At 38.1% G+C, this 19,557-nt stretch overlaps 1 protein-coding gene across 5 annotated transcripts in view; it reads left to right on the forward strand.

The window, feature by feature from the left end:
* The first annotated feature begins 2,230 nt into the window (after positions 1-2,230).
* The window catches only part of MMS22L (MMS22 like, DNA repair protein), a 128,710-nt gene continuing 111,383 nt past the window's right edge, over positions 2,231-19,557 (forward strand). Inside the window, exons 1-8 of one of the 5 annotated variants that reach the window (XM_088840702.1) lie at positions 2,231-2,359; positions 2,957-3,133; positions 4,170-4,295; positions 7,796-7,845; positions 13,719-13,806; positions 13,902-14,079; positions 16,760-16,850; positions 18,426-18,556. In XM_088840702.1, coding sequence (XP_088696828.1) covers positions 2,970-3,133; positions 4,170-4,295; positions 7,796-7,845; positions 13,719-13,806; positions 13,902-14,079; positions 16,760-16,850; positions 18,426-18,556 — 828 coding nt within the window. In that variant the 5' untranslated portion in view covers positions 2,231-2,359; positions 2,957-2,969. Of the gene's footprint in view, positions 2,360-2,893; positions 3,134-4,169; positions 4,296-7,795; positions 7,846-12,184; positions 12,223-13,718; positions 13,807-13,901; positions 14,080-16,759; positions 16,851-18,425; positions 18,557-19,557 lie in introns of those variants that run through there. The other 4 variants (XM_088840703.1, XM_055433043.2, XM_055433047.2 and 1 more) reach the window with 4 other exon arrangements.

A 19,557-nucleotide genomic window follows, 5' to 3' on the forward strand; every position in this document is an offset into this window, starting at 1 on the left:
CCCTCTGCTTTTAAGTTGGGTTTGGCCACCAGTGATGAGGGACACTGCTTGGCTATTACACTGGGGAGAGAAAGAGATTTCAGTATAGGTGTACCTTGGCAATATTGTGGGTTTGGTTCTAGACCACCGCAATAAAGTGAGTCACACAGATTGGTTTCCCAGTGCATATAAAAGTTGTGTTTACACTATACTGTAGTCTATCAAATGTGCAATAGCATAATGTCTTTAAACAATAAGGTCTATAACAATTAAAAGATACTTTATTACTAAAAAAAAGTGCTAACCATCATTTGGGCCTTCAGCAAGTCATAATCTTTTTGTTGATGGAGAGTCTCGCCTCAGTGTTGATGGCTGCTGACTGATCAAGGTAGTGGTTTCTGAAGGTTGGGGTAGCTGTGTCAATTTCTTAAAATAAGACAAAAATGAAGTTTGCCATGTTGATGACTCATCAGTGATTTCTCTGTAGCACAGAATGATGTTTGATAGCATTTTACCCACAGTAGAATGCCATTGAAAACTGAAGTCAATCCTCTCAAACCCTGTTGATGCTTTTTCAGCTAAGTTTATATACTAGTCTACATCTATGTTGTCACTGCAACAATTAAGTTTGCTGTCTTACATGGGCCTGGTTTGTGGCACCCCAAAGGAATCATAACAGTATACTCAATGCTCACAGATCACCATAATAAATCTACTAATTAAAAAGTTTGAAATATTGTGACAGTTACCAAAACGTGACACAAGACATGAAGTGAGCAAATGCTATTGGAAAAATGGTACTAACAGATTTGTTAAATGCAGGGTTGCCACAAACCTTCACTTTGTAAAAACACAGTTATCTGGGAGGCACAAGAAAACAAACCACAACAAAAATGAGGTCTGCCTGTACCTAATCCTTTAGCTCCTTCCTGTTGGGTTCAGGTTGACATTGACTATACTCCTTCATTAAGGTAGCAAAGGTGCCTATCAGGTGGGCAGCATCTCCAACAGCAGTTAAGTCTCCCTGGGTCCTGGCAATCTCTTTTTCCTTACTTCTTAAGTCTAAAGTAATCATGTCTCTGATTAGTTCTGGGAGCTTCACCATCACTTTTTGTTTCCTGGTAATACCACCCACCTCTTTGTAAAGTGCCCTTTCATTAAGCACCTTACAACTACGTCTCTTGAGCATGCCATCTGTTACTTGCTGGGGGTTCATACTGATACACCACCTATGAAAGTAGTAGCTTAAATTATTTCAGAGAATTTATTAATTCTTTACAGTCCACTCACTTGTTTAACCAAATTGACTACTCAACAACAGACACTTGAAAAAGGAAAAGGGGGTCTATTTCGCTATTACACCCAGCACAAACTATATTTGGACGAAAGGGCAATGGAGAATACTCAAATTACAGCAGGACATTTAAACGAGAAATTCCCATGTTTTCTTGAAACTGAAGACGGCTCAACGGTGTTATCTCTGATTTAGACTGAAAAGTCTTTACAAAAGTGTCCAAGGTTAAGTGTCTTAAACCTGTCCAGATAATGTTAAAGGTGGGTAGCGGGGGGTAGGGGGGAAAGGCGCGCAACAGTTTTTATACCGAAATCAAGTTCCATGTGACCTATTCAGTGTTTCCACCCACTGGAGTAACCTCACTTTTGCACCTGCCTTGTCTGGTGGCTCAGAGGTTAAAGCGTCTGCCTGCAAAGCGGGAGAACCTGGGTTTGATCCCTGGGTCGGGAAGACCCCCTGGAGAAGGAAATGGCAACCCACTCCAGTATTCTTGCCTTGAGAATCCCATCGACAGAAGGGCCTGGCAGGCTACAGTCCACAGGGTCGCAAAGAGTCGGACACGACTGAGCGACATCACTTGTTCACAATCCATGAACAAAAGGCATCTACGACCTCGACAAAGCAGATGCTGGGACTAGCCCAGGAACTAGAGGCTCAGGCGCGGCCCTCAAACACCCGCTTGCGATTGGCTCTAGCGGAGCTCTTTTCTTAAGTTCCGCCAGACTGCAAACCGCGCGGTCCTTAAACCTTGTTCACCTCAGCCCGTTTCCTTCTTAAGTGAGGTCCCGCCTTCCGTCCCAAAATACCAATTAAAACTACCAAAGGGAGGGGAAAAAAAAGAAAGTAAAAATGCAAATAGCCTGACTGAGGCCTGGACTGGAAGATTCTCGCGAGAACTTGAGGAGTGCCGACTGGTCCCTCAGAGATCTCGCGAGCGCACCTTCAGGGGCGGATTTCCCCGTGGCCCCGCCCTTCTTGAACGCGGGCGTCTTGGCGGGAATTTCGTCTGTTTGTGATCTAGACCCCACGGACTCGCTGGTCTGGCCGGGGTCGCCGGGGCGGATCTCGGGGACTCAGAGTGAGTAGGTACGACGTGCACCAAACCAAGGGCGCTGGGGTGTGCAGGACACCGGATCCCCTCGCCCTGTGGTCGGCCCGCGCCGATCACTCGCGGGACTTGCCCAGGCGGGGAGAGCGGGGATTTGCTCTGGGCCCTCTGGATCCATGCCTGGAGTCGGCCGGGGAGCTTGCAGTTCCGACACTGCGGGGAAACTGGCTCAGTGCGGTGTAGTAACTTAGCGGAGGGCGCAGGTCTAGTCGAGCTCTGGGCTTGAGGCCGAATCTGTCCTGCCAACATTTTTTTTCTCCCCCACTTCGCCCAGTACTGGGCTGCAGGGTCTGACGTAGAGGGGATTTTTAAGTTCCTGCCACAGCCAGTCCGGGGCGCAGTCTAAATTGACAGCCTTCATCTAGGGGGGTCGTGAGGAGGGGCCGGTTGGTGGGTGTATATTTATTAAGAATTTATTTCGCTTCTCGTTGTTTCCCTGTGTGCTAGGGGTGGGGGGCGTTTGGGGAACTTTCTGAGGTCACCCCAAATCTCTCGGCCTTCCCCACCTCCAGGAATCACATCACAACTTCTTTGGAGTCCTACTGATAGTCATTAATGAACTCCAAAAATTTCAGGACATGGTAAACAATGGATAACTGTCCCCATGGGTCCACGTTTCTGACCGACAGCTTGGAACTGGAACTGGAGACAGAATGGTGCAATCCACCTTGCTTTTCTTGTGATTTTGACAACAGAGGAGGAGGAAAACATTTTTCTGGAGAGTCCTACCTTTCCAGCGGAGCTCTTAAGCGGTAGGTTAAAAAAAAAGCGGAAGCTGTTTTTCCCTATTCAGAGTTTAGGAGTCTGTTTAGGAATGTTATTTAATTAAGACTTCAGTCAGTTAAACTTTAATGTTCATCAGGCACTGTTTTTGTAAATCGGCTCGAATTACCATACGGATGCGCGCTAATAGTTCTGTTGGTTTCCTGTTAGAGCATACACATACCTGAAAGATTATGGGAAGGAGAATTTCCTTGCTACCTGCTGTTCTCTTACCTCACCGCTGCCTCAGCTTTGGAGTAGGGAGCCAGACACTAGTTTTACCTTTTACTTAAAGTGAATTATAAACTATCTGGGCTTTTTGAAATGGTACATTTGTTTTTGTTGCCCCAGAGTCTTTTAATTCTTTATATTTACAGGTAGAGAAGTCTTATAGTCTTTTTTTTAACCTTTTTTTTTTAACTTTTGAGTAAATACTCGATTGTGTAAATTCACAGAAATATTATCCTTCCAATCTCTTGTCTTGAACAGTTGCATATTCATATTTCAGTAAAACTGCTGTTATTGAAATATTTTGGAAATACCTTCTGAGGCAGTTTTTTTCAGAACAGAAACCATTTTTGTTGATTTTTACAATTGTACCTTCTTTCAGACCTTAAAAGATGTTATTCAACTTGATTATGCCCCTCTTTAGACATGGCTCAGAATAACTTTAACTGTTTTAAAAATTAAATGTCCCCTCAAAGGGTGAAATTTTACCACTGAAGATCACTGTTGAACACAGGTGAAAGTATGTTCCCTATGGAAAGTATGTTCCACCTTTTCCCCTCAGGGTCTAGTGCTCTTTAGTTATACTATGCTTTTTAAAAAATCATAATATAGGGTTGAATTCTTAATATAGTTCATTTGTAGTATTAGTGAGATACAAGGTACCAAGGCATTACCTGACTTTTAACATTATCGTTAACGTGTCATGAGTAATATGGATTCATATAATGCCAGAAATTCCTGCTATAGTATGAGATATAGCATACATTTTATGAAATTTAATCAGAATTTTTATTTCAGAGTAATTTTGAATCTTGATCCTTTACCAACTAATTTTGAAGAGGATACAGTGGAAATATTTGGCATTGAGTGGGTTACTGAAACAGCATTAGTGAATTCATCTAGAGTTCTCTTTCATCTATTCAGGTATGTATTGTCTTTTTTTAAAAACTGCCATTGAGTGAATATACTGTTTGGTATTTTTTTTTTTGCTATTAAGGTTTAAGTTACATTTCTGGGTGGTTGCTAATACTGTTATTGCAAAAACACCTGTAGGATTGTGATTGCTGCTCACCTGGTTATCTTATCAGTAACAACACTTAAGCAGTAATGCCTGATGGAGTAATGGTTTTAATGAGTTTATTTTTTTAGTGGTTTTGCAGAATTTTTATTCTGCTGTATTTGACATTGGGCTTCTGCAGTGGCTCAGTGGTAAAGAATCTGCCTGCAGTGTAGGAGACGCAGGAGACTTGGGTTCAATCCTTGGGTCTGGAAGATCCCCTGGAGGAGGAAACGGCAACCCACTCCAGTATCCTAGGCTAGGAAATCCCATGGACAGAGAAGCCTGGTGGACCACATACATAGGGTCACAAAGAGTTGGACACGACTGAACACACACACATATTTGACATCATTTATTGAAAACACATAATTAAGCCTTCGAAGTATACCATAACTTTGGAAGAAAAATAAAATACTTTTGTTGCTTTTTGTTGTTCAGTCGCTCAGTCCCGTCTGACTGTTTGTGACCCTGTGGACTGCAGCACACCAGGCCTCCCTGGCCTTCACTATGTCTTGAGTTTGCTCAAACTCACGTCCATTGAGTCGATGATCCTATTCAACCACTTCATCCTTTGTCCCCCCCCTTCTCCTGTCCTCAGTCTTTCCTAGCATTAGGGCTGCCTAATAGACATAATTTTTCAGTAATCTTTAGAGAATGAACTCAGACTTTTCAGGCTGTGTAATAGAAATATGATTAATTAATCTGATGACATTAAAAAATGTTAATGAAAATTTTAAACATATTCAAATATAGAGAGAATAGTGAACCCTCATACCTTCCCTCAGTTATGATCAACATCATGGTTTTATCACATTTCCTTCTGTCCCTTTCCCTCTACCTTTGGCTTAAATATTTTTAAAGCAGATTCCAAGTATCATGCCATCTCACCCTTAAATACTTCAGTATATCTCTTAAAAATAGGATCTTTAAAAAAAACCATAAACATTACATCATTATCACAATTAATTAAATTAAAATGATTCATTATTATTTAAAACCCAGTGCATAATTCAGATTTGAGATTTGGAGTTACTTATCAAAGGCAAATATTGTCTCAAAATACATTAAGAATGTATACATGGTAATTCTAAAGTTTACCTGAAAGCACAAACGATCCCAAATAGCCAAAACAATCCTGAGAATGAAGAACAAAGCTGGAGTCATCACACTTTCTGATCTCAAACTATATTACCAAGGTATAGTAAACAAACATCATGTTATTGGCATAAAAACAGACATATAGATGAATGGAACAGAATTGAGGTAACAGAAATAGATCTACATCTAAATAGAGACAGTTAATTTATGGCAAAGGAGCAAAGAACATTCAGTAAAGAAAGGGCAGTCTCTTCAGTAAATGGTGTTGGGAAAATCAGACAAGCACAGGTAAAAGACTGAAACCAGGCCACCATTTTTTACACAAAAATTAACTCACACTGGATTAAAAGCTCGAATATAAGACCTGAAACAATAAAATAGCTAGAAGAAAATAAAGGCAGTGATCTCATTGACATCAGTATTAGCAATGTTTTTCTGGCTGTAACTCCAAAGGCAAGGGAAACAAGCGAAAAATAAAATAAATGTGACTACATCAAGCTAAAAAATTAGGCACAGCAAACAATCATCAAAGTGAAAAGGCAACCCTCTGGAGGGGAGAAGGTATTTGCAAGTCATATATTTGGTTAATATAAGGGGTTAATATCCAAAATATATAAAAAATTCATTTAGCTCAACAACAATAAAATATCTGAAAAAAATAAGCAGAGAATCTGAATAGATATTTTTCTAAAGAATAGTTGGAGACAGCCAACAGGCACATGAAAGGACGTTCAACATGACTTAAGGAAATGCTGTCACCTCACGTCTGACTGTTATCAAAAAGAAAAGAAATAACACAATGAAGAAGATACGGAGAAAAGGGAACCCTTGTGCTCTATTGGTGAGAATGTAAATCGCTGCAGCCACTATGGAAAACAGTATGGTGGTTTAAAAAAATAAGATAGAGCTACCCTGTAACCTAGCTATTCCACTTCTGAGTATTTATCCAAAGGACGTAGAAACACTAATTTGAAAAGATAATATTCATCTCCTGTGTTCATTATAGCATTATTTTTAGTAGTCAGGATATGAAGATATAGAAACAACCTATGGTCTTTCGATGGATGAATGGATGAAGAAATTTTAAATGTATATATGTAAACATTTATATATATACATTTAAAAATTAATGTATATATGTATACACACATATATATATACATTTAAAAAATTATATATACATATATATACACAATGGAATATCATTCAGACTTAATAACGAATGGAATCCTGCCATTTGCAGCAACATGGATGGACCTTGAGGGTATTATACGTAGTGAAATAAGCCAGAGACTGACAAATACTGTATGGTCACATGGGATCTAAATAAAGCAAATGAACAAACAATAAAACAAACTCAGATACAGAAAACCAGTTAGTGGTTACCAGAGGGGAAGGAGTTGAGGATGTGGGTGGAAAAGGTGAGTCGAGTCAACTGTATGGTGATGGAGAGTAATTAGACTTGTGATGGCGATCATGTTGTAGTGGGTTAGGGTTGGGGTTAGGGTACATAGACGTGAAATTATAGTGTTGTATACTTGAAACTTACATAATTAAAAAAGAATGTATACATGATACATTTAAATGAAAATAGAAAGGTTGAGTGATTTCTCCTCTCACGCTGATCCCATGGAACCTGTGCCATGTTACATGTTCTGTTGGGAAAACAGTCTGAGTGATTCTGTGTAATCTTAACCATTAAAGAATGAGTTTAGTCTTATCCAGGACATAGGTTATAAATATGACTCCGTCTTTAGGGAGTTAAGAAAGGCAACTAGGAAGAGAATGGCAAGAGAAGATTATTGTGAGAAATTAAGGTGGAACATCATAAATTAAAATTTTCCCTGATTAGTCTACATTACATATTCTGTTCCTTTTCAGAACTCCTGTTGTGTAATTATATGACACAGTTTAACATTTCCTTATGTAACTGTTAACCTAGGATGTTTAATATAACTATGTTAAACTTCTTAGAGATATAAACAGTATCTTCTTGATGTTGAAATCTATGATATTTTATTTAATTTTTGAGATAAATGTATCTCTTAGATATTTTTGGGAGGATAGACATAGGCATGTTTTATCTTCTCTCCAAGTGTTTACTACCCGAAGGTAATGCTAATAAACATTCATGAAGCATCAAACATTATTCAGGAATGAAAGGCATTGAAGCTGTGTAAAAGATTTGGAAACACTATCTGTAACTAATTGTTACATTCTTTAAACTATTCGAAAGCTAATTCTTACCCTACATTTTTTAAATTAGGCAACAGCTATACAACTTGGAAACCTTATTACAGGCCAGCTGTGACTTTGGTAAGTTTTAAGTGTGTTTAAAGACAAAAAGAAATGGTTCTCTGTTTCAGTGAATTGTACATGGGTCTATGATGTGTCATTGGATATCATCATAACATGAAGGAAATGTTAGTTCAGAAGTTCAGGAGGCAGTTATATTTAGTGTTCAGGAAAAGTATGACACTTAAATTTTGCTCCTATATGAAATTTATGGTATTTTTCCAAATCTGCAAGTAAAACTGATTTACGGCTAAACATCTCTGGAGTGAGTAACTTGCTTTGGGGGTGGGGAGTGTGGTGGAAATGTAAAGTGCCAGACCTCGTGCTACCTTCTTGTTTTCCTTTGCTGCTTTCTGTTTCTATTTTTATTGTGGGGTAGTTGGTATAATTAAGGTAGTGAAGGGAATTGAAGGACAGTGTGTTTCAGTACAGGCTAGCTGCCTCCGCTTTGAACAGTGTCAGTACAGTATAGTCTTTAGAATCGTGATTGTGTGGTCAGCCTGGGTTCCAGCCCTAGCTAATCGTAGGCCTCACACCCGCTAATGGTTCTCACCTCACTGAGTTCTTGTGAGGACTAAATGGCATAATGCATGTTAGGTGCTTAGCCTAGGATCTTTTATGCCCAGCAACCACAGATAACGCCAAACACCCCTTTGCTCAAAAAAGTGTTTTATTAGCTTAGGAGGCAACGGAGAGAAACGCAGCATGAGGAACACTTGGGGCCTCTCAGCAAGCGGAATTAGGGAGGGGCTTGTGTAGTCTGCGCTTGCGCAGACTAATTTTAGGCCGGGTTTAAGAGGCTTTATATCTTCCTTGGTGGCTCAGAGCTTAAAGCGTCTGCCTCCAATGCAGAGACCTGGGTTCGATCCCTGGGTTGGGAAGATCCCCTGGAGAAGGAAACGGTAACCCACTCCAGTATTCTTGCCTGGAGAATCCCATGGACGGAGAAGCCCGGTAGGCTACAGTCCACGGGGTCGCAAAGAGTAGGACAGGGCTGAGCGATGGAACGGAACGGATTCTGGGTTTGATGCTGTTAAGAAGCTGGAGTAACTTGGTGACAGCGTATGGTAATTTTAAATGTTTATATAGAAGGTGGAACAAAAAGAAGGAAGCAAGGGTAGGTTCTAGTTAGTGATGAAGCAATAGTCAGCTGGAAGAGAGGAATATTCTGGTTTTGGACTTTGTTTTCGTGTGGTTGTGTAGTGCCGTTTCTGTGTCAAACGATTACTGAGGCGGTTTGGTTTTTTTTTTTCCTTGTTTCACCAAAATCATGGAGTGACTTTGTGTGATTATTTTTGATAACGTATGACTGTTTAATTAGGAATCTTCATGGCCTTAATTGTTGTCTGCTGCCAGAGCTGTTTTGCTTTCTCAGTTTGTCCCCATTAAATATTGAATATTCCTGTTCTGTTGTCACCCAAGTCCCTCCTTCATGTGCTAGGTGCTGATGAATCAAAGAGGAAAATTATGCTACTGAAGAGTTTGCAGTTGAGTAAAACAGATAAACAAGCATAATTGGCATGGTAAATGGAAAAGTGTAAAAAAAAGAAAAAGACATGTGCAAGTTGCTACAGGAATCGAGGGGTTTATCTGTTTATGTGCACACCACTGAATGATGCCAGATCCGGGGCTTCAAGGATGAGGAGGACTTAGCCAGGCCAAAGCTTGCAGAGAGGTGTTGGGGATAGGCTCAGTTCAGGTGTGAAACAACTTTGTGACAAAGACATTTGATGTGTGTAAAAACATAAAAGCTGGGAGAAAAGGGAGTAAGTGGTGATTATGTAGGTTGGACCCGACTATGTTAGGAATTAATTTTTGGAAGGGAGGCAATTATAGGTGTCTTTGTAAGCAGTGCCAAAAAGCCACAATTTTACTTTTAAACCCCTGGGGAGCCTCTACAAGATTGCAGTGGAAACAGCGAAAATACCTTTACTATATAGAATGACTTAATTAAATTGGGTTTGTGGAAGGCATTTATTATGCAGGATTATTCCTTGAAAAGCAGTTATGGACCTAAAATCACTACAGTGGGCCATTTGTTGAAATGGTAACTTGTTACACTGACACTTTGGCCCCTTTAGTTGCTTAAAAAAAAAACAACATTTATTGGGCAGGTTAGCAATATTGAAGACTATTCCCTACGTCAGCTCGGGCTTCCCAGGTGGCGCAGTGGTAGGGAATCTGCCAATGCAAGAGACGCAGGTTCGCTCCTTGGCTTGGGAAGATCCTTTGAAGTAGGAAATGGCAACCTGATCCACTGCTCTTGCCTGGGAAATTCCATGGACAGATGAACCTGGTGGACTACAGTCCATGAGATTGCAAAGAGTTGGACACGACTGAGCACGCAGCACACACACATAAGCTTACCCCTTCCATGCAAGCTGTACCAGGCATTTGTTAGTAAACTCCTGGAAACCCTTGGTCCTCAGCCCTCTCCAGAAAGCCCTTAGGGTCAGTTACTGATGTACACATGGTTCTTGTTCTCCTGTTGATTATACTCCAAGGATTGCTTTCCTGTTGAGGCAGAATACTATACATAATATAATTTTTTTTTTTTACTGCTGCTGCTGCTAAGTCACTTCAGTCGTGTCCGACTCTGTGTGACCCCATTGACGGCACTATGTTACTCCTTTTTTGGTATTGTATTTTTTTTGTCTCTAGACATTTCGTCTGGATTTTTTTTTATGTTTTCCATTTCTGTTCTCGTATTTTTTTTTAATCTGTCTTTAACATATGGAGTGTATCTACAGCTGCTATTTTTATCTTTAACTACAGATTCTCTCATCATTGTCATTTCCGGGTTTATTTGTATTGACTTTTTCCTTGTAGTTTTAGGATATATTCTTCTGCTTTTTTGAACATTTAGTAATTTTTCTTGTGTGATGGACTTTGTAGCTTTTACATTGTTGCTTTCTGAATTTTCTTGTATTCCTAAAACTAGGGTTGAATTTTGTTCTGGCTCATTGTTGAGAACTTGTAATCCATTGGATCTTTTTGACGCTTGTAAATTTTGTTAGGACTTTTAAAAAGTAGCCTTTAGTCTAATGTTAATTCAGCTCTAGTAAGGCTTCTGAGGATTTTTTCTGGTTTATTACTTTTTTAAAATTCTTGCTGGTGGGAACTTAAACTGTTCCTTGATCTTCATACGCTTTGTAGGGAATTGTTTTCTGGTATTTTTCTCTGGCCTGCAGATCAGTACTTAGTCAAAGACTCAAAAGAGACCCTCTGCACATCTCCAGGTTCTTTTTTGTGTAGCCATTTTTTTCTTCTTCGGTACTTTTGCCCTGCAAATTTAGACTTCCCTAAACTGGCAGGAGGAGAAGGGTACAACAGAGAATGAGATAGCTGGATGGCATCACCGACTCGATGGATGTGAGTTTGAGTGAACTCCTGGAGTTGGTGCTAGACAGGAGGGCCTGGCGTGCTGTGATTCATGGGGTCGCAAAGTTTCGGATACGACAGAGCGACTGAACTGAACTGACTGAAACTCAGATCTCATGTTTTCTCAAGTCAGTGATCTAGGCTCTAGATCTGTGCTGCAGCCTAGAAACTGTCTCTAGGTGGGAAGCTGGTATAGTCTTGGAACTCATCTCCTCTCTGGATTAGCAGTCTTGTGTTGCCTTTGTCCAATGCCTGAAAACTTGTTTTATGGATTTTTTTTTTTTTTGAGTTTAAGATGAGAGATGAGTAAATATGATTTCCTTTGCTCCATTTTGGCTAGATGCAGCAGTACATAGCAGTTGTTTCTTTAAGAGTACTGCCTTTTTGGGCTGAGAATTGTGGCACCGGGGCATTGTTATGACTTCTGTAAGCAAAGTAGAAATAAGCTGTAGAAGTGCATTGCACTTGTTGATACGTAGATACGTGCACACTATGTTTACACTTACATTCGTGTTGATTTTGCCAAAATGGTATCCATGTTTGCTCATTTGACTACAAATTTTAAACTAAGTTTTTCTTTATGTTTAATATGAATAATAATTCGTTGCCTATTTCTCCTTTTCCTGCCTCTTTTATTTCGGCTCCTCCTCAAAAGTGAAAGTGAAAGTCGCTCAGTCGTGTCCGACTCTTTGCGACTCCATGGTCTATAGAGTTGGAGAAGGCAATGGCAACCTACTCCGGTACTCTTGCCCAGAAAATCCCATGGATGGAGGAGCCTGGTGGGCTGCAGTCCATGGGGTCGCTAAGAGTCGGACACGACTGAGTGACTTCACTTTTTGACTTTTCACTTTCACACATTGGAGAAGGAAATGTCAACCCACTCCACTATTCTTGCCTGGAGAATCCCAAGGATGGGGGAATCTCACAGAAACTGCACAGAGTCGGACACGACTGAAGCAACTTAGCAGCAGCAGCAGGACTATAGAGTCCATGGAATTCTCCAGCCAGAATACTGGAGTGAGTATCCTTTCCCTTCTCCAGGGATCTTCCCAACCCAGGGATCAAACCCAGGTCCTTCCACATTGCAGGAGGATTCTTTACCAGCTAAGCCACAAGGGAAGCCCAGGAATACTGAAGTGGGTATTCTATCCCTTCTCCAGTGGATCTTCCTGACCCAGGAATTGAACCATAATCTCCTGCATTGCAGGCAGGTTCTTTAGCAACTGAAATATCAGGGAAGCCCCTTCCTCCTCAGATCTATTGCTAATAATCAGGCTCCTCGAGTCTCTTCTCCGTACGTCTTTTCCCACATGTACCATCTCATCAGTTCATTTCTAAATGTAACAACACCAAAAATTGAAACATTCCAGTCTCCTTTGCATTGCAGGCTTTGCCCGTCATGCTGCCTGACATCTGTCCTTGGATTGCTCAATCCAAGTGCGTCCATGATGTCCTCCAAAACCAGCTCATGCTGCCCACTTATTACCTGGTGCTAACTGTTGCCTATAAGTCATTCTTGATTCTTTCATTTCCTCTAAACTCATATCTAATCCATCAAATTCCCAGTAGGTTTATGATCAAAAATGTACTTTCAACCTATCCATTTTCCTGTGATCTCTTGAATTACTGCTCCAGGTCTCTTAACACATCCTCCTTAGCCCTTCTATAATCTTGAGTACAAAACCTGCTTTAAATGTATGTCAATTCCTGTTCCTCCTAAATCAGAACCCAGTGAAAGGCCATCTACTGTATTAGAATGAAATCAAGACTCATAATGACTTGTAAGGCTGCCTATCACTTATTCCTGTTTTTCATTCAGCCTGAACCCATGCCATCTTTCCCTTACTTCAGTATGTACATCAGCGAAAATTATCTGGGTGGTTACTGTGTGCAACCCACTCCAGTGTTCTTGCCTGGAGAATCGCAGGGATGGGGGAGCCTGGTGGGCTTACGTCTATGGGGTCACACAGAGTCGGACACGACTGAAGTGACTTAGCAGCACTATGTGCAAAACACTCATAACCACTCTAGGGAAAATGCTGCTGCTGCGTCACTTTAGTCGTGTCCGACTCTGTGTGACCCCATAGACAGAAGCCCACCAGGGTCCCCCGTCCCTGGGATTCTCCTGGCAAGAACACTGGAGTGGGTTGCCATTTCCTTCTCCACTAGGGAAAATGAGTCAGCCAGAAAACAAAAGCAGAGAAAACATCAGAATTATAGGAAAGTGAGGAAGGAAGACTGGCAGCAAATGGTGTCAATGAACCAGTCGCAGGGAATACTTCTTTCAGGGCAAGTTAATTGAAGACAGGTGGTGTCCATTAGATTGGGCAACATGGGTTTCACCAGTGACCTTAATAAGAACCGTTTTTTTGGGGGGGAGGGTGGGAGGATAGTGAGAATCAGTAAAAACAAATGAAAAGAAAGAGAATTTCTGCTTATACAGCTTACAGAATTTTTTGTCACTGATCACTGCTTCTTTAAACCATGATTAACGTTACCTGTTTTGGTTTTAGGGAAGATATCAACGCTGCATTGCAAAGCACACAATATTAGGCAGCTCTGCATAACATTTCTTCATTATGTTAAAGTTTTCATCTTCAGGTAGGCTGTCAGATGAGTAATACAAATAATACATGAATTTCTGAATGCAGATTTATCCAGACTCTAATTGCCTTTTGGATCTCATCATGTTTTAGGTCCCTGCAAGTACACAATGCCAAAAGTCATGTTCCTGTCCATCCCTACGAGACTTTGGAGGCACAACTTCCCTCAGTGTTGGTTGATGAGCTTCATGGGTTACTCTTGTATATAGGACACCTATCAGAACTTCCCACTACGAATACAGGAGCATTTGTAAATCAAAACCAGACTAAGGTTTGATTTGTTACATTTAACTTTTGAAGTATCAGTTTTTGTTTTCTTCTCACACGTAATATTCATTCAAGAATGAGGGAAATTAGTCAAAGGTGTAGTTCTTGGACCAGACTGCTTGAGTTGAAATACTGGCTTCTCCTCCTGTTAATTGTGTGCCATTGGGCAGATAGCACCTCTTGCTTCAGTCTTCTCATCTCTGTAATTGGTTTAGCTTCCTGGAGTTATTGGGAGAACTGAATAAAGTGCATTAAGTGCTTAGAAATCATTTATGTTGAATCACTGATAGCTATTCTAATTTGTAACAGTGCAAATGCTTAAAAGTTTCAAAGCAAATAAAATAACCTTTATGTTCTAAAATTTGTATCCTGTCTCCCATTGATCAGTGTATGGGCAAACCCTATTTTATAGGAAGGCTTAAGATCATCACCTTTAAAAAGTTAGGCTTTCAAAACCACATTGTTATGTTTTCTGGCTTTTGAGATATTTTCAGAATACGAATGTTTTGACCATGCCTGCCATTTTTTTCTGTCTGTGATAATTATTCTCTCTGAATTTTGGCTTTTAAAAAATTGTATTCTTAGCATGACCCAGCCTGTGGATGTATTGAACAAATTCTCCATAGGAAAATGTGAGCTTCTGTGAGTGACAGATTATAATTCCCCATGGGATTTTCTGAGTTCTGTCTAATCTCTTTGACTTCACCAATTGCTTCAGCTTTTAAGAATGAGTCTTTGCCAAAATACATCAGGTACAATAAAGTGTTTATATTTCTGTGAAATTTAACCATTGAAAATCCAACTTTTCAGGGATCAATATATGTGATAATAAAAGTAAATAGAGTTCCAGCTGTTTTCACAGGCGAATACATCTAATCCATAGAAACCAATTAGGTAATTGTTTTTAATCATGTCAATTAATAAAGATTCATGGATGGATTGTGAGGAGGAGGGTAATTTTCCTTTTTAGTCTCTATAAATTGGACTGGCTTTTATTTTCTGAATATCCATCGAATGCTTAAGAAAAATAAAAATAATTTATCTAGAAGCAGAAATTAAAAGATGCATGCAAGGGTCCTCAAACTAAGTTTTACCTTTCATAGGCTTTTAATTAGACGGACTTGTTGAAAATATAGGTTACTTGAATGGAATCACCAGCACATAAACAAAAAAGTCATACACTGAAATACTGTTCTGAAACATCAGCAAAACCAAAAAACCATGAAATAGCATCTTTCAAGACTTTACGTATTTCTTATGTTTTGCTTTTCTCATATGTAAGAAAATGCTTTAATTGGTATTCTTAGTTGAACATCTGTCTTTTATTCTTTTTGAGGGACTTTTTAAAATTAGTAATATTATTTCTTGGTATTATGTAGTACAAATATTTTCATTTATCTTTTTCAACAATTAATCTGACTTGCTAGGTACATCATTTTCTGTAAAATTCTATTTATCAATTTTTTTCTTTGATATAATTCCTATGTTCTTGTAAAATACATACTTTTTTTTAACATTTATCTCTAATTCATCTGTTAAAAAACATACCTTGAAGTAGGAAATCTAGTATCTTGTAAATGAATAAGTTAATAATCCTAACTCTTACTAAATGACCCCGCTGATTTGAATGTGTGTCTAGTTCTCTCTTCCCTGTGTTTGCTGTTTATTATCTATTCCTGAGCCAGTGTTGTTTTACTAGTTTTTTATTTTGTTTGTATATTTGATAAGGCAAGATCCCTCTCCATCATTCTTAGATGTCTTAATAAAAAAGTACGAATCATTGTATTTTAGTGAATCAAAATGTTGATTGGAGAAAATTTATTGATAACCTGCTCAGCACAGTAAAGAGCACTGGCCTTTGAACTGAACAGAATTAGGTTTGAATCCTAAGGAATGAATTGAGGGGTAAATTTCTTCACCACTTTTAACTTAGTTTCTTTATGGACGTGACAGTAGTGTCTTAAATGATTTAAAAGTTCTTGTTAAAATATTTTATGGACGTTCCTAGGCATTCATTAAATTTAAAGCCATACTTCCTGGCTAAAGTCTAAAATAAAATCATGAAAATGGTGTTTTAAAAAAATTCATTTACTGGTTTGGAGCTGTAGTAGAATATCTCTTGGTTGGTAGCTACCTTTACTATGGAAGTCTGTTCTATTCAGTAACCCCGAGGTGGGTCTCTTCAACGTTAGTTGAGAGTATATCCTATATCCTATTTTTAAATATCTCTAGTGAAAAAAGTCCTCTTAACAAACAAGACAGGTTTCCCTTGCACTTGTGAATAGTGGTAGGTTAACTTGTACTTCGGAGAAGGCAATGGCAAGCCACTCCAGTACTATTGCCTAGAAAATCCCATGGATGGAGGAGCCTGGTAGGCTGCAGTCCGTGGGGTCGCTAAGGGTCGGACACGACTGAGCGACTTCACTTTCACTTTTCACTTTCCACTTTCACACATTGGAGAAGGAAATGGCAACCCACTCCAGTGTTCTTGCCTGGAGAATCCCAGGGACAGGGGAGCCTGGTGGGCTTCCGTCTATGGGGTCACACAGAGTCGGACACGACTGAAGTGACTTAGCAGCAGCAGCAGCAGCAACTTGTACTTAGGGAAGATTATTGTGACATGCTGCAAAATACTTAATGAAGTATTATGAATGTTCAATCACAGTTGATAATATCATTCACAGCTTTACCCACCATCATGGCATTTACTACATCTCCACCTAGATATCCATTGGCTGGTACTGGAAATTCTTCACATGCTTGGTGAAAAATTGAGTAAGTTTATAGATTTCTGATTTATGTCCTTTTTTTGAATCTAAACATGTTTTAATCTAGATTGTTTTTTAAGATTATACAAGTAAGTGCTTTCTAGTTATTATTATTTTCAGTCAAATAGTGACGAAACTAGAAAGTGAAGGTCTTCTTTTTTCTAGAGATAACTACTGGAAAGCATGATCCATTTATCCATCCATCTATACTTATTGTTAGTATACATATATAGAAACATATATAGGTAGAATTTTTGTTTTTGTTTCTAACCACAAGTGGTGTCATATTGTTCTGTGGAGGGTTTTATTTAATAGTGCTTTTAGAGATCTGTTGATGTTAGTACATATAGTTTTACTTGATTCATTTGTTACAGATCTTATGGACCTATCATAATTTTAACCAACTTTTTTTTAATATTTCTGTTATTTCTGTTTATTTCAATATTACAAATTACATTTCACTGAGCACCCTTGTGTGATATTCATCTTCGAATACTTGTGCAAGCTATTTTGTACGATAGGTTTTTGGAATAGAAGTAGCATATTGCACTTCTAGTATTGTATATGCTGCTCTGGTGTTGTATAATAAGTTTCCCCAATTTTATACGCTTAACCATGAGCATATCTTTGTCTCATACTCTTGCCAGTAGTGGCTATTATTATTTCTATTTTTAGCCAACTAATATGTGAAAAATGATATTGAATCTGTTTTGCAATTTCCTGATTATCAGTGAAGCTGAGCATCTTTAATTTTGTTGTCGTTATATTTGCTTTATTATTTGATTCATTATATTTTGCAAAACATATGTTGCATAATTTTTTGTTTCACTCTTTCCTGTTTTTCTTTAATTTGAAGTAGTTTGTATATATTATGGATGGTAAAATTTTATTTCACATGTTGCCTATTTATTCTTGGTCTTTTGTTCTTTATAAATATTATCTAGTTGTAAATTATTAATTATTTAGGTTATAAAGACAGTCTATACCTCAGTACCCATTTTTCAAATGAATTAATGCAAAAATACATGTATGTATACATGTGTATACGTGAGCACTTATATGGATTCATATGAACATAGAATCGTATACACAAATGTCATTTCCTCTCTCATGTCGACTCTACTTCAAATAATATTTTTTTAAAGCAATAGTCAGATGAACTTACTCTGACACAGGTACAAATTTTGGTATCTGTTACCTTGGTTTGCTCTATCTCATGCCAAAAAACAGTCACACATGGTTTATCAGTATTTGTTAAAAGAAAAATGTTTTAAAGGCATTATTGGTTAGAAATATAGGTAAAGTTTTTCTAGTATTTAGCTTCTTGTATTTTTTTTTTCTTTTGTTGCTCTTTAAATGGCCATATTAAGGAAAGAACGTCTATTAAATGGTACTTGGGAGGATTGAAACATCACTGCTCATATAAGAAAGGAATTGTTTTCACATTTAACTTCTATTTGCAGAAAAAAATTTCTTTTGTTTCTGTTGCAGTTTTGTTATGTTAATTTAAAGGTGTACAGTCACTTCCTTCTAAATTAGTAAAATCTGCTGTAGTTTTAAACAGAATTTATTTCATTTTTAGAACAAGTTGTATATAGTCATCAGTTTATGAATCTGGCAGGTGACAATTTAACCAATGTCAGCTTATTTGAAGAACATTGTGAAAATCTTCTTTGTGATTTAATAAACCTATCCCTCAACAGGTATGACAAGGTAATGCCTTAAGAGTTTATTCATATTTTTGGTATTTAATGATAGTAGTCAGTACTTAATGCTTGTCGTTTGTTCTATAAGAATTTAACCTAAAATGATTTACTTGTTAATTCTTCTAATTTTATATTTACTTTTATTTGGGAGTTGGTTGGGAAAATAATTTGAGTTAAACATTTAAAACAGGCTAGAATTAGTGTTTTAGAGCTTTTCTATTGGTCAAATAAATAAAATAATGTTTATGATGTTTGGAAATTTCTCTTCAAATAAGAGACCAGCCCTTTAATAATCTATTGTTATATAACAAAATAAATGAGTACTTAGCTAAAGTTAGTTGACACATTTAGAGTGGTTTTGTTTGGTTGTTTTCATAAAAGGTCTAGAATTGGGGGACATTATGTGTTTTTACTAAATTACTTATCGTAGTGCTTAAAGCAGTGATTTAAAAGTGCTATGGTATGCATTTATTTTCAGTCAGTAGAAATCTGTTGACTGTCAGAACTTCAGGTTACAAGCATAATTGTAACCTATGGGAAATTGGGATTTTTAATTTTTTAAAATTTAGGTCATGTTTTATGTATTATCTAAATCTAGTCTGTATTTATAATGTAATTAAGGGTAACTAGATATGATAAAGTATTATCTTGATGGTTATTTTACTATGTTATGTTAGAAAATTGTATAGTATGTGAAATAATGAACACATTATGAATTTCAGAAGTCTGGCTGTCCTTGCAAATATAGTGCATATTCTCTGTATGCCACTTGAGGGTATATTTAGGAGCACTGAGAGTCTGTTTGTTACAAAAATGGTAAAATTGTCTATTCTTTATGAATTCCTAATAAGTTTGCTTAATTATAAAAAAATTTCGTCTCAATTGCAGTGAATTTAAACTTATTTTCTAATCATTTTCTTAGAAATCTTCTTATTTGGCTGATGGATTAGATCACGGTTTGGAAACCATGACCCTGTAGCCAAATCTAGCACATCAACTTATTGTAAA

The sequence above is a fragment of the Moschus berezovskii genome, chromosome 10 (assembly GCF_049115385.1).
Source record: "Moschus berezovskii isolate FMDL1 chromosome 10, NW_MosBer_1.0, whole genome shotgun sequence".
Lineage (NCBI taxonomy): Eukaryota > Metazoa > Chordata > Mammalia > Artiodactyla > Moschidae > Moschus > Moschus berezovskii.